The 13,883-nt window shown below is 38.9% G+C and overlaps 1 protein-coding gene across 1 annotated transcript in view; it reads right to left on the bottom strand.

Moving 5' to 3' along the window:
- PTEN (phosphatase and tensin homolog) overlaps positions 1-13,883 on the bottom strand; it is a 49,079-nt gene that overhangs the window by 22,714 nt on the left and 12,482 nt on the right. Inside the window, exons 2-4 of the mRNA XM_075423259.1 lie at positions 10,429-10,513; positions 6,958-7,002; positions 1,735-1,778 (exon numbers count right to left, since the gene is read on the bottom strand). Of these exons, the coding sequence (XP_075279374.1) occupies positions 1,735-1,778; positions 6,958-7,002; positions 10,429-10,513 (174 nt within the window). The remainder of the gene's footprint in view (positions 1-1,734; positions 1,779-6,957; positions 7,003-10,428; positions 10,514-13,883) is intronic.

Below are 13,883 nucleotides of genomic sequence, written 5' to 3'. Positions count from 1 at the left end.
CTCTCGAAGATTTGGGATCAAAGGCAAACCTTGCAGTGTTTTCTTCAAAGATGGCATGAGGAGTAGATGAAATGTGTGCCCTGTGATGGTGCAGAGGAATTAAGAGTCAGAAAGCAACCTTAAGAAATATTAAGCTACACAATCTTGAGCTTAGAAAGTGCAGGTCCTCCATAGATTTTTGGTTTGTAACAGTGGAGCACACAGCATGGAGAACAGTTCCGATTACTCTCTCCAAGCTCCTAGATGTTGCAAGATAAATGCCATAGCACATAAAGCATCGAAAAAAATAAAAAGGAAAGCCTGTGGCAAAGTAGAAAGCAATTTCCAGCATGGAAGTACTTCAGAAACTGCAAAAACCCTAGACAGAAGGCTAGTGTCCAAAGAAGATGAAGAGCTTTCAACTTTTGGTTTTGAATTGGATGCAAAAGCATCCAAGTTAACTACTGAACTACTACAGTGTTTCATGCCAAGTATACAAATGAGAAGTTCCTTTAGAAATTAATTAGCTTCCAAAGATTTTAAAGTAGAACTGGTTTTCCACTGCTAAGGGAAGTCCTGAGTCACCAATTTCATAATCTAAGGCAACTAATTTGGGGATGAAAAGAAACAAAATGCACCATGTAGCTCCCTAAAAGAGTGTTGTCTCATGCAGAGGAGCTGTGAAAAGTGCTGCCACAAACAACATTTTGGGCTGGAATTGACAGTGAAGGGATCTGAACAGCCCTGTAATAGAAAGCATAAATTAAAGCAAGCATATCTTCTGGACATAATATAAGCAGTGCTTTTCATTTAGGGCTTTTCTCATCTTACCCAAAGTACTGCTCAAGCACATCTTAAAATACTGTTTTTCTGGCTTAGGTGTATTGAGTGAGGTTTCAGGAAACTGTCATTCAACATTGCAAGAGAAAATCAGATGCGAAGATGAATTCAAAATGAAAATTTCAGTCCTTCTATATGCAGACATTAAAGCAGTCAAATAGATTTTGGTCATGTTCTACACATCCTCTTTACAACCAGAGGGATGGTTTAAAATAATAATAAAAATAGTAATACAAGTGGTTTAGCCCTTGCTATGAGGTAGTATTAGCCAGCAAGGCCAAAATTTATTCATCTCTTACAACTATATACGCACGAGTACTCCTTATCTACCCAGCCATTCTGAAGCACTGCATGAAGAAGAATGACAAGCTCTAATACTGTGCACAGAGATGTTCCTCTGCACAAAGAATAAAGGTAAATCTGTATTTATTTGTTATCTGGAGAGTTAATACTGACAAAAACAGGTACATCAGTTTCCACTGACCAAGGGTATGATCGAAAGGAGCCCCTAAAAGTTCCCCCACTCTTTCTCTGGTAGCTCTGCAAAGTGTCTAAGAACCAACCTGTATCTAAGAGGTATCTTTTTTTTTTAAAAAGCAACTGAAGGTTAGTACCAGATCTTCAAAACGTTGTTTTATATGAACAGTCACAGTGGCTTCAGTGTTCTCCATTTGTATTCTAAGTGATGCTTTTGCATAAAAACTAGACATCTCTAAGCTTCACATCTAAATTTTACAAGTAAGTTTGCACACTGAATTGAACAGAAATTTCTATATAACCTATTCTGCAAAAGTCTGATGTCATCCCTTGCGTCCAGATCTCCTACATCACTATTCATCAGCTCATCCTCTATACCTTCATCCAGAAACACTGATGTTTAAAGAGAACACCACACACTTGACAGTAAAAACGTACCTCTGCAGTTAAATTTGGCGGTGTCGTAATGTCTTTCAGCACATCTAAAAAAGAAAAATAGACAAAAGTTCAAGACTAGTTTCTGAGGCACTCCGAACATCTGTTCTGTTGGAACATACAGATCAGCATATGGAAAAATCATGTATACCCATCACCTTTAGTATTAAAAATACAGCTAGAGGTTATACACAGAAAAACTGTTGTGCTGCAGATGTATAAAGTTGCTCACTAGAATATCAGTTATTTTACTGAAAAACAATTACGCTATGGTAACTGTGGTCCATCAGAATGTTGTAGTTAGTGTGACTCAACGGAGACATTCACACAAGTAATGCGGTACACTATTAAACACTGTAGTATTAACAGCTCCAGCCACTCAAGCAGCTTTATGCTCCCACACAAACACATAGAGAGTAGATGGCTATGACCTTCATCCAGTTGACTGATACTCAAAACACATGTCAAGATACCTCAGCAACATCTGTGCTAGGGGTGAGGGGGATCACAAGGACATTTCAAAGACCCTGGGCTAATCCAACCTGAGCAAGCATTCTTCCTCCAATTACAGTACCACAACAAGGCCACCACAGGCAACTGAAAGCACCACTGAATATTATAATGGAGATCACTTGTATCAAGCAGAGATTATGATGCTAATCTTCAACTTTGCTTTTGTTCTTGAAATTAGGTTAACTCAAAAACACTAAAAGGCCAGTTAGCCAGTTTTCCCCTTACAGACCCTGGAAAACAGCACATTTCTGAAGACTGGAGTTGCATCAATGTCTATCTCATCATTCTAAGTGATCCACTCTAGACAGCTAGTAGCATAACAAACCACATTGTATTAGTCTTGCAGGATGACTTGCCTAGGGACAAACACCAGTAACCAGATATAAACAATCCAATCAGTAGGGCTCTAATACAGCCAAAACGGCATGCTGTAAGGGAACAAGCTAGATCAGATGTTGGAGATAAGGCAAAAGCATGCAAGAAGTGGATGCCGTCCATAACCTTCCTTGGAATTGCTCTCTGCAGGCAAAATGATGCGCCCCTACACGATGCAAGTGAAAACGCAGTTCAGAAAGGAAAACAAGAACAATCCTGCCTCAAAACAACAGGACTCCAGATTAAAACACAATGATTGGGAGTCATTTCAGTAGACAAAACACATGCAGCTCTTCTGTTCTGATTATAACCTGTACTCTTCATAGGGTTGAAATACCCACACCAGTTTCGGGACTGGTATGAACTTACCTTTCCCTAACAGGTATAACTGCAGCCTTTGAAGCAATATGGAGCTTATTTGACACTTTCAGAGATGCAAACTTTTAGGCTCCTACTTGTGTGACCTTTGTACATAACTGGAGCCTCACGTGTGCTGCACTGAGCTTTGTCCATGAGACTCATACGCCAGGGACAGAGGCAGGTCTGCTGGGGTTGCACGTGCACTTAGCGCTTCCCTTTCTCTGAATTCTAGAGCCTTCTCGACTCTAGCCTCTGCTAGGGAAAAGTCTGGCAGTTTTTACAGCTCTGACCACATTGCTGACACTTTCTCTGGGTCAGAAGTGATGCCGCTCAGGTTAAGCTGGCAGATGGGACTCAAAAAAACATTATCTGCAGTCAAGCCTTTGAGAAGAAAGTTTAGATGCAGTATGTGCACCCAAGATGGAGTCACCATGCTTGGAGAGGCCATCAGCTGTGCTGGGCAAAGCCCGTTACAAGCTAGTTGGCATCTGAACTTTGGAAGTTGAGCCTGCTAGGAAGCAAAGCAGTTAATACAAAGCAGCTTATCCAAGGAAGTATCCTTCTTCCTTTTAAAGAAACACCCAGTTCAAAGGGGTAGTAAGAGATGAAAGCATTCAAAATAAAAAAAAACATCCACATATGGGCAAAAAAGCCTTCAAATTCTGAAGTTTGAGAGAATATCAACTAGAATACCATAAGGGATAGAAAATAGTTTTGTTGATACCAAGGATAGAAACTGAGCACAGAACATACCCACGTCACTCTTTATGCCCTCTTATGGGAGCTGTACACAACATACGGCAAATGCATAGCTGTAGACACAGCCGTACAAAGTATACTTCCATTTCATTACACAAAACACATGTGTATCTGCAGTAGAGATCCCACAGACACACACGTCGTGAAATGCTTCTATTGCTTAGCATTTCAAATGCATTTAAAAAAAAAAAACAACAAAAACAAAAACAAAAACACTATTAGACCTGTAATACAGCCAGATCTGCGGAAACCTGAACATTTTTTGGATCAGTCGGGGGGAAGACCGCATTGGTGCAGTTCTTGTAATCCTCCTGATGATTAAACTGAGTTTAAAGCATCCCAGATCCCAAGTGCTGCCAGCCAGACACCTTCCTGATCATCTGATTATGATCAGTAGGATCATCATCCTATTGACAACAGGACTACAGGCTACCAGAAAGATGACAGCCTCTGCCAAAGCCCAACACCATGTATATAGAGGTACAGGAAGTATGCACATGAAAGCCACATTATTCATTACAGCTTCTTCCTTTAACTATCTGCCTGTGCAACAGTTAAAAGAAATATACTGTAGAAGATGAACATTATTACAATAGGGGAGGTAACAATTTGGCAGTACGTGAAGTTGAGATGGAAGTGGAAGAACATGTTAAAATAAAGAAGAATACTGAAGAAATAGCAAAGGGTTAAAGGAACACAGGAGAAAAAAAACCACCAAAACTAAATTGATTGCTCAAACATTCACTGGGAATTTAAAAGCCAAGATCGGAGGATGAGGCATAAATGACATCATTTAAGCATCAGTTCAGAAAAATCTCTCTAAATCCTTCTAAATAAAACTGGTCAATACATAGTTATCAACTTCATGCAACAGCTACCTTAAGGGAACTCAAACCCTATGACTGTGTTTGAAATGATTCTAAATACAATCACACAACTCCTCTGAACTCCCACCATCTCCTTTTAAACACAGGCCATAGATTGACTATCTACAAAGGATCAGCTTTACCTAAAGAGATGCTGTTCCCTGAAATACCTGAAAGCCGAAAGCTTCTCATCTCATGAGCAAACACTGCAACAATTCACCCAATGGCATTTATGTACTTAAGATGCGTGTAAATTTTGCATGCGTAAAGATTAAGAGATAACATGGCCTCTCTAGCCAGAGATACACAGTTTAAAAGCTACGCTTTCTAAGCTATAATAACTTGAATCTTCATTTGCAACTGATCCATGTTTTGGGGAGGAAGAAAACTCACACATTTTAAAAGGACATTTTCTCCTGCAAAAGTTTTCATCTGAGGATGAATATAGTAATTTTAGAAAGTTTCACTTGCGATCATTTTGAAATTAGCAACAAGAAAAATCGATGTGGAGGGTTCTTGCACTGAAAGTTAACATTTTATATAAAGGACTTGAAGACAAAAACTTTTGGCACACCTGGACAAGTTCTTTGCATAGTTGAAAATACAGGTATCAGCATCGTAAACATCAAAAACATTTGTCTCATCACATCTCTTCTCACCTAAACTTCAAAGTTGTTGCTGTGTAGGGCTGGGGATTGGTTTTTGCATTTTTCTAAAGTAATACGAGGTTGCTAGCATACAGCAAAGTGGAAGCTTTTCAAGCACCACCTCCCTGAAGACCTACTTGCTAAGATGCACAGAAGTCTTACTGAACTCTCACCTTCTGACAAAGCCTAGAAGTTAACACACAGCAACCTATTATTTGTACCTGTCACCTCTCGAACCAATTTGAAACAACAAACTCAGTATCAGGCAGCTCAGCAAACCCTGATCATGTCATACCATGGCCACACTTCACAGAAGCTGATAGCTGAACTCTGCCCCAAGAAGCAGGAAGAAATTAAGTTATATCTGTCCTGTTCTGCTTTTCTTCCCTAACCAAGCAGAAGATCTCAAAAGGCTTTGGGGGGGGGGGGTGTCTAGTAAACCACAGCAGTGGTTTCACAGGATACAGATCTCTAGAGCTGAGCTCCAGAAGACTTCAAAGGAAGATATCCAGAAAGTTATCTCTTTAGAGAGCTGCACCTACACACAGAGGCAGCTACCAGCTAGTTCAGGAAGCCCTGTCTTTTCTACCTGTAAGTGCCACCAAGGCAGCATTTATTAAAAGGCTAACCTTCTGGAGAAAATTATTTGTTCTACTGAACAATATGAAAGATGTCCAGTGAGTTTATTTTAACGCAGATTTTATTTACATATCTTTGTCTTCCCCATCCTAACCCAGACTCTACAGAAAAATTCAATAACCAGTATAGAATTTCTCAACTTCTGGTATCACTTTGCTCCAACATCAGGAAACAGAGTTGCTTCATGCATAATTCTCCAATCAATTTGAAGGTATATTTAAATAATTGTATTTAATGACAGATTACAATGTAATCTATTGCCTGGATTTCCATAGTACAATATTTTTTCCATTAATTGCACATATTTAGAAGCATATTCATTAAAAAAAAAGCTTTAACAGCTCAGGGAATCAATAAATCTTCAACTTGGATTTCTGGGAAAAAATGAGGTGTAGGAAAACCAAAACCTACTTTTCAACATCAGGTCACACCACCAAATCATTTATATAAATGAAATTAGCCTAAGGTAACATATAAAGATGATCAAGGAAAAACAACAACAACAACAACAACAATCCCTTCTGTAATAAGAACAGCTTTCTGCGTAACTAGATTTTCAGAGGAAAACATTGCACTTACAAAAGTGAGAAACCATCACATTACCAACTGCTGCAAAAACTTTTTTGAAGTAATAAACAGGGACAGTCAAGAAGAGTGAGGAAGCAAACAGAACCTGTGTACCAATACAGTTTGATTTAAAAAAAAAGAAAAAGGAAAAAACCAGAAAATATTAATTTGGCAATTTCTTAACTGCAGACACTAATACATTAACAGAAAGCCTGCTGTGAATTACTTTTCACTTTTTAATCACATGGTATAAGCTCCAGATGGGCTAGATGCCAAGTCATTTAAAAGCATTCAAGTAATACAAATATACACCAGCATTTCATTTAACCTCACTCAGCTCCACTAAATGAAATAACAGTGCTCTCAATCAGGCTTAATTGTTTTAAGAAATGTGCAAAACATCTCTAGCTCTGCTTCAGTACAACAACAAGCCACTTTCGCTTGTAAGCTATTTTTAGAACTCATTATTTTGGAAAATACATCTATAAGAGCATACTTACAGATTGTATATCTTGTAATGGTTTTTATGCTTTGAATCCAAAAACCTTAAATAGGAAAAAAAAAGGGCATGTATTAATATACTTTACAATAACAGTGACCTTAATTTGCAGCATCATTAAAGCACCATCCAGCATGCCAAGTCCCAGCTGGCCCTGCAGCGCCTCAAAGTCAAGGAGGCAGCATGTTGCAAACCTCACTCATACAAATAATCCAGCAGTATGAATAAGACTACTTACGCAATGGAGGAGACCAAGATCTGGCCTGCAAATGAAATATTTATTGTATGTACCAATGTGCACTGATTTCTAAGATACCTACACATCAATATATTAAGCTGAGGAAGGGTTGTTTATTTTTAAAGCAGAAAGCATTGATTACACAAGCTATAACACTTCCAATTTAATCATCTATGCAAAATATTTTGCCACAGTGGTGCTTCCAATGAAAAAAAGCATTTAAAATAACTTCCATATTCTGGTTACAACAGCCAGAATCATTTATTTCAAATGGCCATGATTTGCCACTGAAGTCTGAGGACAGGGCTCTATGATATTCTGGGTTCAGAAAGGAGTAGCAAGACCACTATACTTGATTTCCACACTCATTTCATTTTCATGCTCACTTTGTAACAAAAACTTCCCATACAAGCCTCGGAGAGCCAAACTGCAAACATGATTCATCAAAATTGCCATGATTACATATGATGTGTCACCTGGCAATGTTCAAGAAGAAATAACATACAAATGTTTACACTTAACATCATCAACAGCATGTATCTGCACATCAGCCAGAAGGAATTTAATTAGCCATGACAGAACATGCTGTTCAAATTGAAAAGAAATACTAGCTGCTAAAATCCTGGAAAGCTCAAGCAAAAACAAGCTCTGGTTATCAGTCATAATATTCCAGAAGAACCTAGATGAACTCTGTGGTTAAACTGATGCATTAAAATAAGAACAGATGTGAATGCTCCTTGCACAGCATGGAGTATGAGATTCCAATTTCATGGCAAAAATATTTCATGGCTCCCACTGGCGCCCCTGTTGGCAGACTTCGTCAGATTAAGGAAGATGGTGAACATGGCGATTTGTTTCAGGAGATGTCCCCACTTGTTTAAAACACACTGGAGAGCAAGGAGAGCTGACTCCACTTCTGCCAGTAATACCCACAAAGCTGAGTATAAGCTTTCATAAGAGTATTCTTCTAAGGACGAAATTCCATCCAAAACCTCTCAAAGCGTCAGTCACAGGAGACAGCCAGCAGTCCAGGTCGTACTTTTCATACAGTATTCGCATTAAATTTGTCAGGATACCAGCTATTCAGAAAAATCCCACTGGCGTATCCTGGCTCAATACCAATTGCTCCAGAGCTCAAACACACTGAATTTCTGCATTAAAAGCTCTTGGAGAAAAACTCCATAATAAAAAGACAACAGGAGCAGATGAGGACCTGCCGACTGCAACATGCAGAATGCAGCATGACCACATTATTTTGTGCATTATTCCCATTTTAAAACAGGAGCCAACAAACATAACACTACTTTAGCATCCAGTTCCTACAGCTACTTAATTTACATGTATCTGTATCTTAATTTGGTTGATTACATTTTTAGGTGATCAGTACTCCTTTTGATCACAGTGTTTATGGACAACTTAATAATTATATAGTCATTCCCTTTCAAAAGTCTAATTTACACATATCTACATACTTAACCAATAGAACGTATTTTCCTTCACACAGAAGCGACTGAAATTATTGCTGTGAATGGAAGAGGGCCTTCAAAGACTACTGCCTATTACTATTTATTTGGATTATTCCCATGTCATTTACTCCAAGTCCAGCCTTTGCCCCTATCCTACAATTTCCTAAGGTGGAGTTCCTCAGGGACCATGTATTTCACATAGCAGATGCAATGCCCACATCAACTTAATGAAAAGGTGGCTCTAACTGCTGGTAAAGAAAGATGGCTAGATAGTCTTGAGTTTGTGGGACAGCCCTCAACTGTCCCAAAAAGACAGCAAAAGCTTTTTCTTGTGTGCAAGCTGTGTGCAATGACATCATTAGAAAACACAACTTCACACCTCTGTTAACAATTCTAGCAAAGACATACACACTCTGCAATTGTATTTACGGATTGCTGTGCTGAACCTCACCGATATGACCACCTCTGGAAAAGCTACTTCTCGCTACCACGTGACATAACCAGGTCACTTCTGCAAGCCTTGTCAAATCCAGCCTCTGACATTTTCAGTACTATTTGTGGATAGCAAGCTTCATCACAACAGTTAAATATGCAAAAATGAACCCCCATCAAACTCATCTGAAGATAACTGCAGCTGCGCAGGGAAGTCACTGCCTCCAGACGACTGATTCTCAGTTGAGGGTTATGATTCCTCCCAGTGTGGGAGCTGCAGAGCTGTCTCAACTCATTTCAGTACAAACCTGGATGCAAACAGTTGCCACTGAAATTCAAGCAGTGCTAATTCTGCCTGCCAACAAAGATGAGAAACTTTGTGGCATCTCAAACCTTGGAGCAGCACCTTCTTGCCCAGACAGGTCACCTAACTTCAACGCATAACCATGCTCCTTACTGCATTATCCCCTCATCCCCAACATCAAGTCTCTTGGAGAGCTACTGAACTTATGACCTCAAATAACCAAGATCTCAAAAGCATCATACACGACTTAAACAAATTAGAACTTAAGATCTAAAAACACTAACACTTGGCAGCTTCTGCCAAGTATTTAGTTTTTAATGCAAGCTCTCACACTGCATTCTGCAGTGTCAACTAAACAAATTACACCGATGCTCCTATAACATTAAGTACATGTTCCACAGCTGTATCCAGCCGTTCAGAATAGATAACTTTATTTGATATTAAAAATGACAGCCTGTGGGTTTTTTTTCACAAAATGTGCTATAAAGCACCACCAGCAATAACGAATTTTAGCCGATTTTTCTCCTTGTCCATAATTCTCGAACACAGCCAGATGTAAAAGGCTTTATCTAAAGTCACCTGTATTTACTACTTTAAATCAAAATTAACTTATCAAGCACTTCATCTATTAATCGAAGAAAGAATATGGGCAAGCACATTCTGAAATGCCATCAGCTATCTGAGGAAACTCTCAACACTGAACAGAGGCATGCACTGACATCTTTCTAAAAGCAAAGAACCTCCTTTTACTCCAACACAATTTACTGAAGTCAGTTTTTCATACTAAAAAGCACATTACACGAATTTGAGACCAACCTAGAACAGCAGCCTGGCTTAAAATTCTTGAAAATATCATTTTTGCTGTTTCCAACATTTTTCAGGAGAGCTAACCCGGCAACATCTACAAGATGTAAAAATCTTGCCACTTCTATGAGTCAGAGCACACATACTTTCCTTAGCAGAACATAAATGAATGTAGAAAAGGATACGTTTTACAAGAATAAGTTAAGGAAAAGAAAAAGCAAGCCTTACCTTACTACATCATCAATGTTGTTCCTGTATACTCCTTCAAGCCTCTCCGCAGGAAAACCCATAGCAATTATGTTTGGATAAATATCTGAATATGCAAGTTACGGAAACATTTGTAAAGCACATGAAATTTCTACAGTAACATTAAATGGACATGAATCAAATGGTTAACTGTATCAAAGCCAGAGCAACAACGCCGACCACCTCTCACAGCGAACAATTCAGCTCTAGATACATAATAATAAGGGATCTTTTAAAAAAAAAAGCTGCGAAAAAGGTGGTGGTGTGGGGGAATCAGGAGACTTCTGAAAACAGTACATTGATCATAGCCCCTGTAACAGAAAACTCCTTACCTATCAAACAGATAACTTATTACAAATCTATGCTATTAAGCAGCTGATGGTTAACACCCACGAGGAAGGCAATCCACCAGAAAAGCAGAGTCAAATAACCCACTATATCATACACAATCTCACTAGAATCACATAGATGCTACATACTGGTCTTTCTCTACACTTTGAGTGGTTTATTAAATCCAGTGGAAAACTATTAAAATAGTCATATGAATAAACTGCAAGATGTTCCAAATTAAAAACCCTGTTCGAGTCTACAGTGATGTCAAAATAGGTATACCACGCAAACCAGCAAAGCAAACAAAGCAGCACGTTTCAGGCATGCAAGCCCTGGAAAAGCTACATAAATACTAATGTTTTTACCACTTTCAACGATTGCTACACAACAAACCACAACTGCAGCTGCTAAGGAAACTCTGAATGCCTAAATGTAAGATATTGTAGTAGATGGGAACATACAGATCTGAAAAGGATTATCTCGTTTATTAAAAAACCGATTCCCCACTTCTGCAAAAATATTCTAGTTTCTTATTCTGAACTACCTACAATTCACTTGCCAAAAGCAACCTGAGATAAAAAACTTAGGAAAAGTACCTCTTAGCAAAAAAAACTAGCGCTAAGGAAAGGCCAAATAAGAAAATTGTAAGCTTACATCTAGAGCCGATACAGTAAAGAATTTACAACAAATTGCTAGAAAATTACTGGTATTTATTTTCCTGGTGGTGTAACGATATATGAATTTTATTTTTTTAAAACCGAACTCAAGAAAACAAAGTACTCCCAAGTTTTAAACATCATTAGAAATTACAACGCAGTGAAGATGCTTCACTGAAAAGCAAAGCAGAAATGAAACCAGCAGCTCAAAAACAGACCATACCCTACTGCGTTAACATACTCCTCCTCTAACTAATTATAGGAGGAGTAAGAACAAAGCATGGTTATGTTTGAAGTTGGCCCTGCTTTAAACAAGGGGCTGAAACAGGTGATTTCCACAGGTCCCCTTCTACCTAAATTATTCCACAACTGTAAGAATAATTTTTGGTTTTATAGTTAAAATACAACAAAGCTCCAAAGAGTAATCATCAGAATGGAAGACACTGCAACAGCTTCCATATTCCAGTTACTTGTACACAAAGAAAAGCCAGAAGTAGGATACAAACTACTTTATTCCATTCTTGCAGAATTCCCACAAGCTTAAGTACTCACAGGTAAGCAGCATGGACCAAGTTCTGCATTTACACAGTTAACTAGAAGACTGAAAAAAACCACTAAGAACTGAATACACAGAAAAAATATTTTCTACTCTCAAAAAAACAATTAGCATTTACTACATTGTAATCCAAATAGACATTGGTCTGCTTGGACTATTCAAAAGGTGATTTAAAATATGAAAGCTTTTGAGAAATCCAAATAAATATCTGTAGCTGCCTCAAATACAGACAGCGAAAACATTTCATGCCTGGTTTCCACTCTACTCTGTACTTGCCCAAATCCCCCCAAGAAAACTGGTCTTGAAAAAAAAATCACCCTTTAAGTTGCTTAACTTCCAGAGCTTGTGGTAACTTCAGATACTATCAAATCACATAAATTTCAAACTTTGAACTTCACTCTGAATGTATTTTACTCCGCAAGCAGTCCACACCTCTTAAATTAACAAAAGGCACTATATAATTAGCAATGTATTTACTACTTTATCAGTTACTACCTGCCATAAGCAAAAGAAACTGGTTACACATCATGTGCACCTGCACTATGCCTATTACCAGTGAATTACCTGACTTCCAGCTAGCACACCCATCACTCCCTCCTTGCTCCCGATTTTAACCTAATTTCTACCTACTGCCAGTTCTAGCATTTATACTCAAAAGCACCTCCTTTTGTGTCCTGCTCTGAGCAGGAGGCCTAAATTACCACAGCAAAATAATCCAGTATATTAGCCTGCTTTCCACAGCATTTTTCCATAGAAGACAAGCATTCATGCTAGCATCAGGGGTAAAAAAAATTCATTTTGACACACCACATCAAAACAAAACTCAGTTTCAACTATAGTATCACCCATGAGACAGATGCCCAAACTTCCCCAAATTGCCACATAACTTGTTCAAATTTCTATTCACAATCGTGAGCTCTACTACACGTTTTTCTCACACATTCAGCCCGTGCTTTATGTTCAGATGCTTTTCTTCTGCTGTTGCCTTCTCCTCTCCACGAGGCTAAGAAATGAGATGCTTTCCAGGATTCCCAGCTGGTGCAAGATGGAAGCGAAGTAGACAGACACACCAAGCGAAGGCAACAGAACATCATCTTAACAGCAGAGTTTCCAGTTTGCAGGCTCACAGACTTGTCCAAACACCAAAGCCTGAAAACATGCAGGAAGAGAGAGATAAAAATTTCCAAAATAACCGGGGCAGTCTCAAGCTTTTGGAAAGCGTGATCCCCTCTCGGCTCTCACATCTCATGTGATCCCTCTCCCCTCCCTCGCTCCTCAAGGGCGATGCCCAAGCAGTACACACAGCTGGCATGCATTTCTTCTTTTAAATAGGAGCAAGCCAGCAGAACTGAATGCGTAAGCTTAACCATGCATTGTTACAGGTGTATTCTTAAACCAGATCTGATATTGCAAACGACATTCCACAATACAACAGTAAGTAAAGAAAATGGAAGAAGACTTTAAATGGGGGCAGGGAGGGAATAGTATGAATCAATTTCCTGATCCAGATTGAACAAAAGTGTCGTATGCTCTGGAGTTTTGCAACCTGACAGCACAAAAACTGAAGTGTTGCTGAAAAACAAACATCCAACAGTGAGCTGGGGAAGTGGGGGGCGAAGGCTGTTTTTAGAAAACATTATTGTTTTTTTAAACAGGCAAGCCAACTTCTCCCTCACCTAAATATAAGCATCCTGAAGTACCTTACTCATTATCCTGAAGTATTACACTGGAATGCAATTCACACACACCACTGCTGACTCATTCTGCCTGCAACAGATCTGGTGTTAAAGGACACAGGCCACAGTGAGAAAATGACACCCTTCCAGGGCACGCGCGCGAGGTTGCAGGCTTCAACTGCACTGAATGAAAGCAAGCGGCAACTATGACAAATACAT

This window comes from Opisthocomus hoazin, chromosome 6 (assembly GCF_030867145.1).
Source record: "Opisthocomus hoazin isolate bOpiHoa1 chromosome 6, bOpiHoa1.hap1, whole genome shotgun sequence".
In the NCBI taxonomy this organism is placed as follows: Eukaryota; Metazoa; Chordata; class Aves; order Opisthocomiformes; family Opisthocomidae; genus Opisthocomus; species Opisthocomus hoazin.
This window is presented reverse-complemented; position numbering and strand designations above follow the sequence as displayed.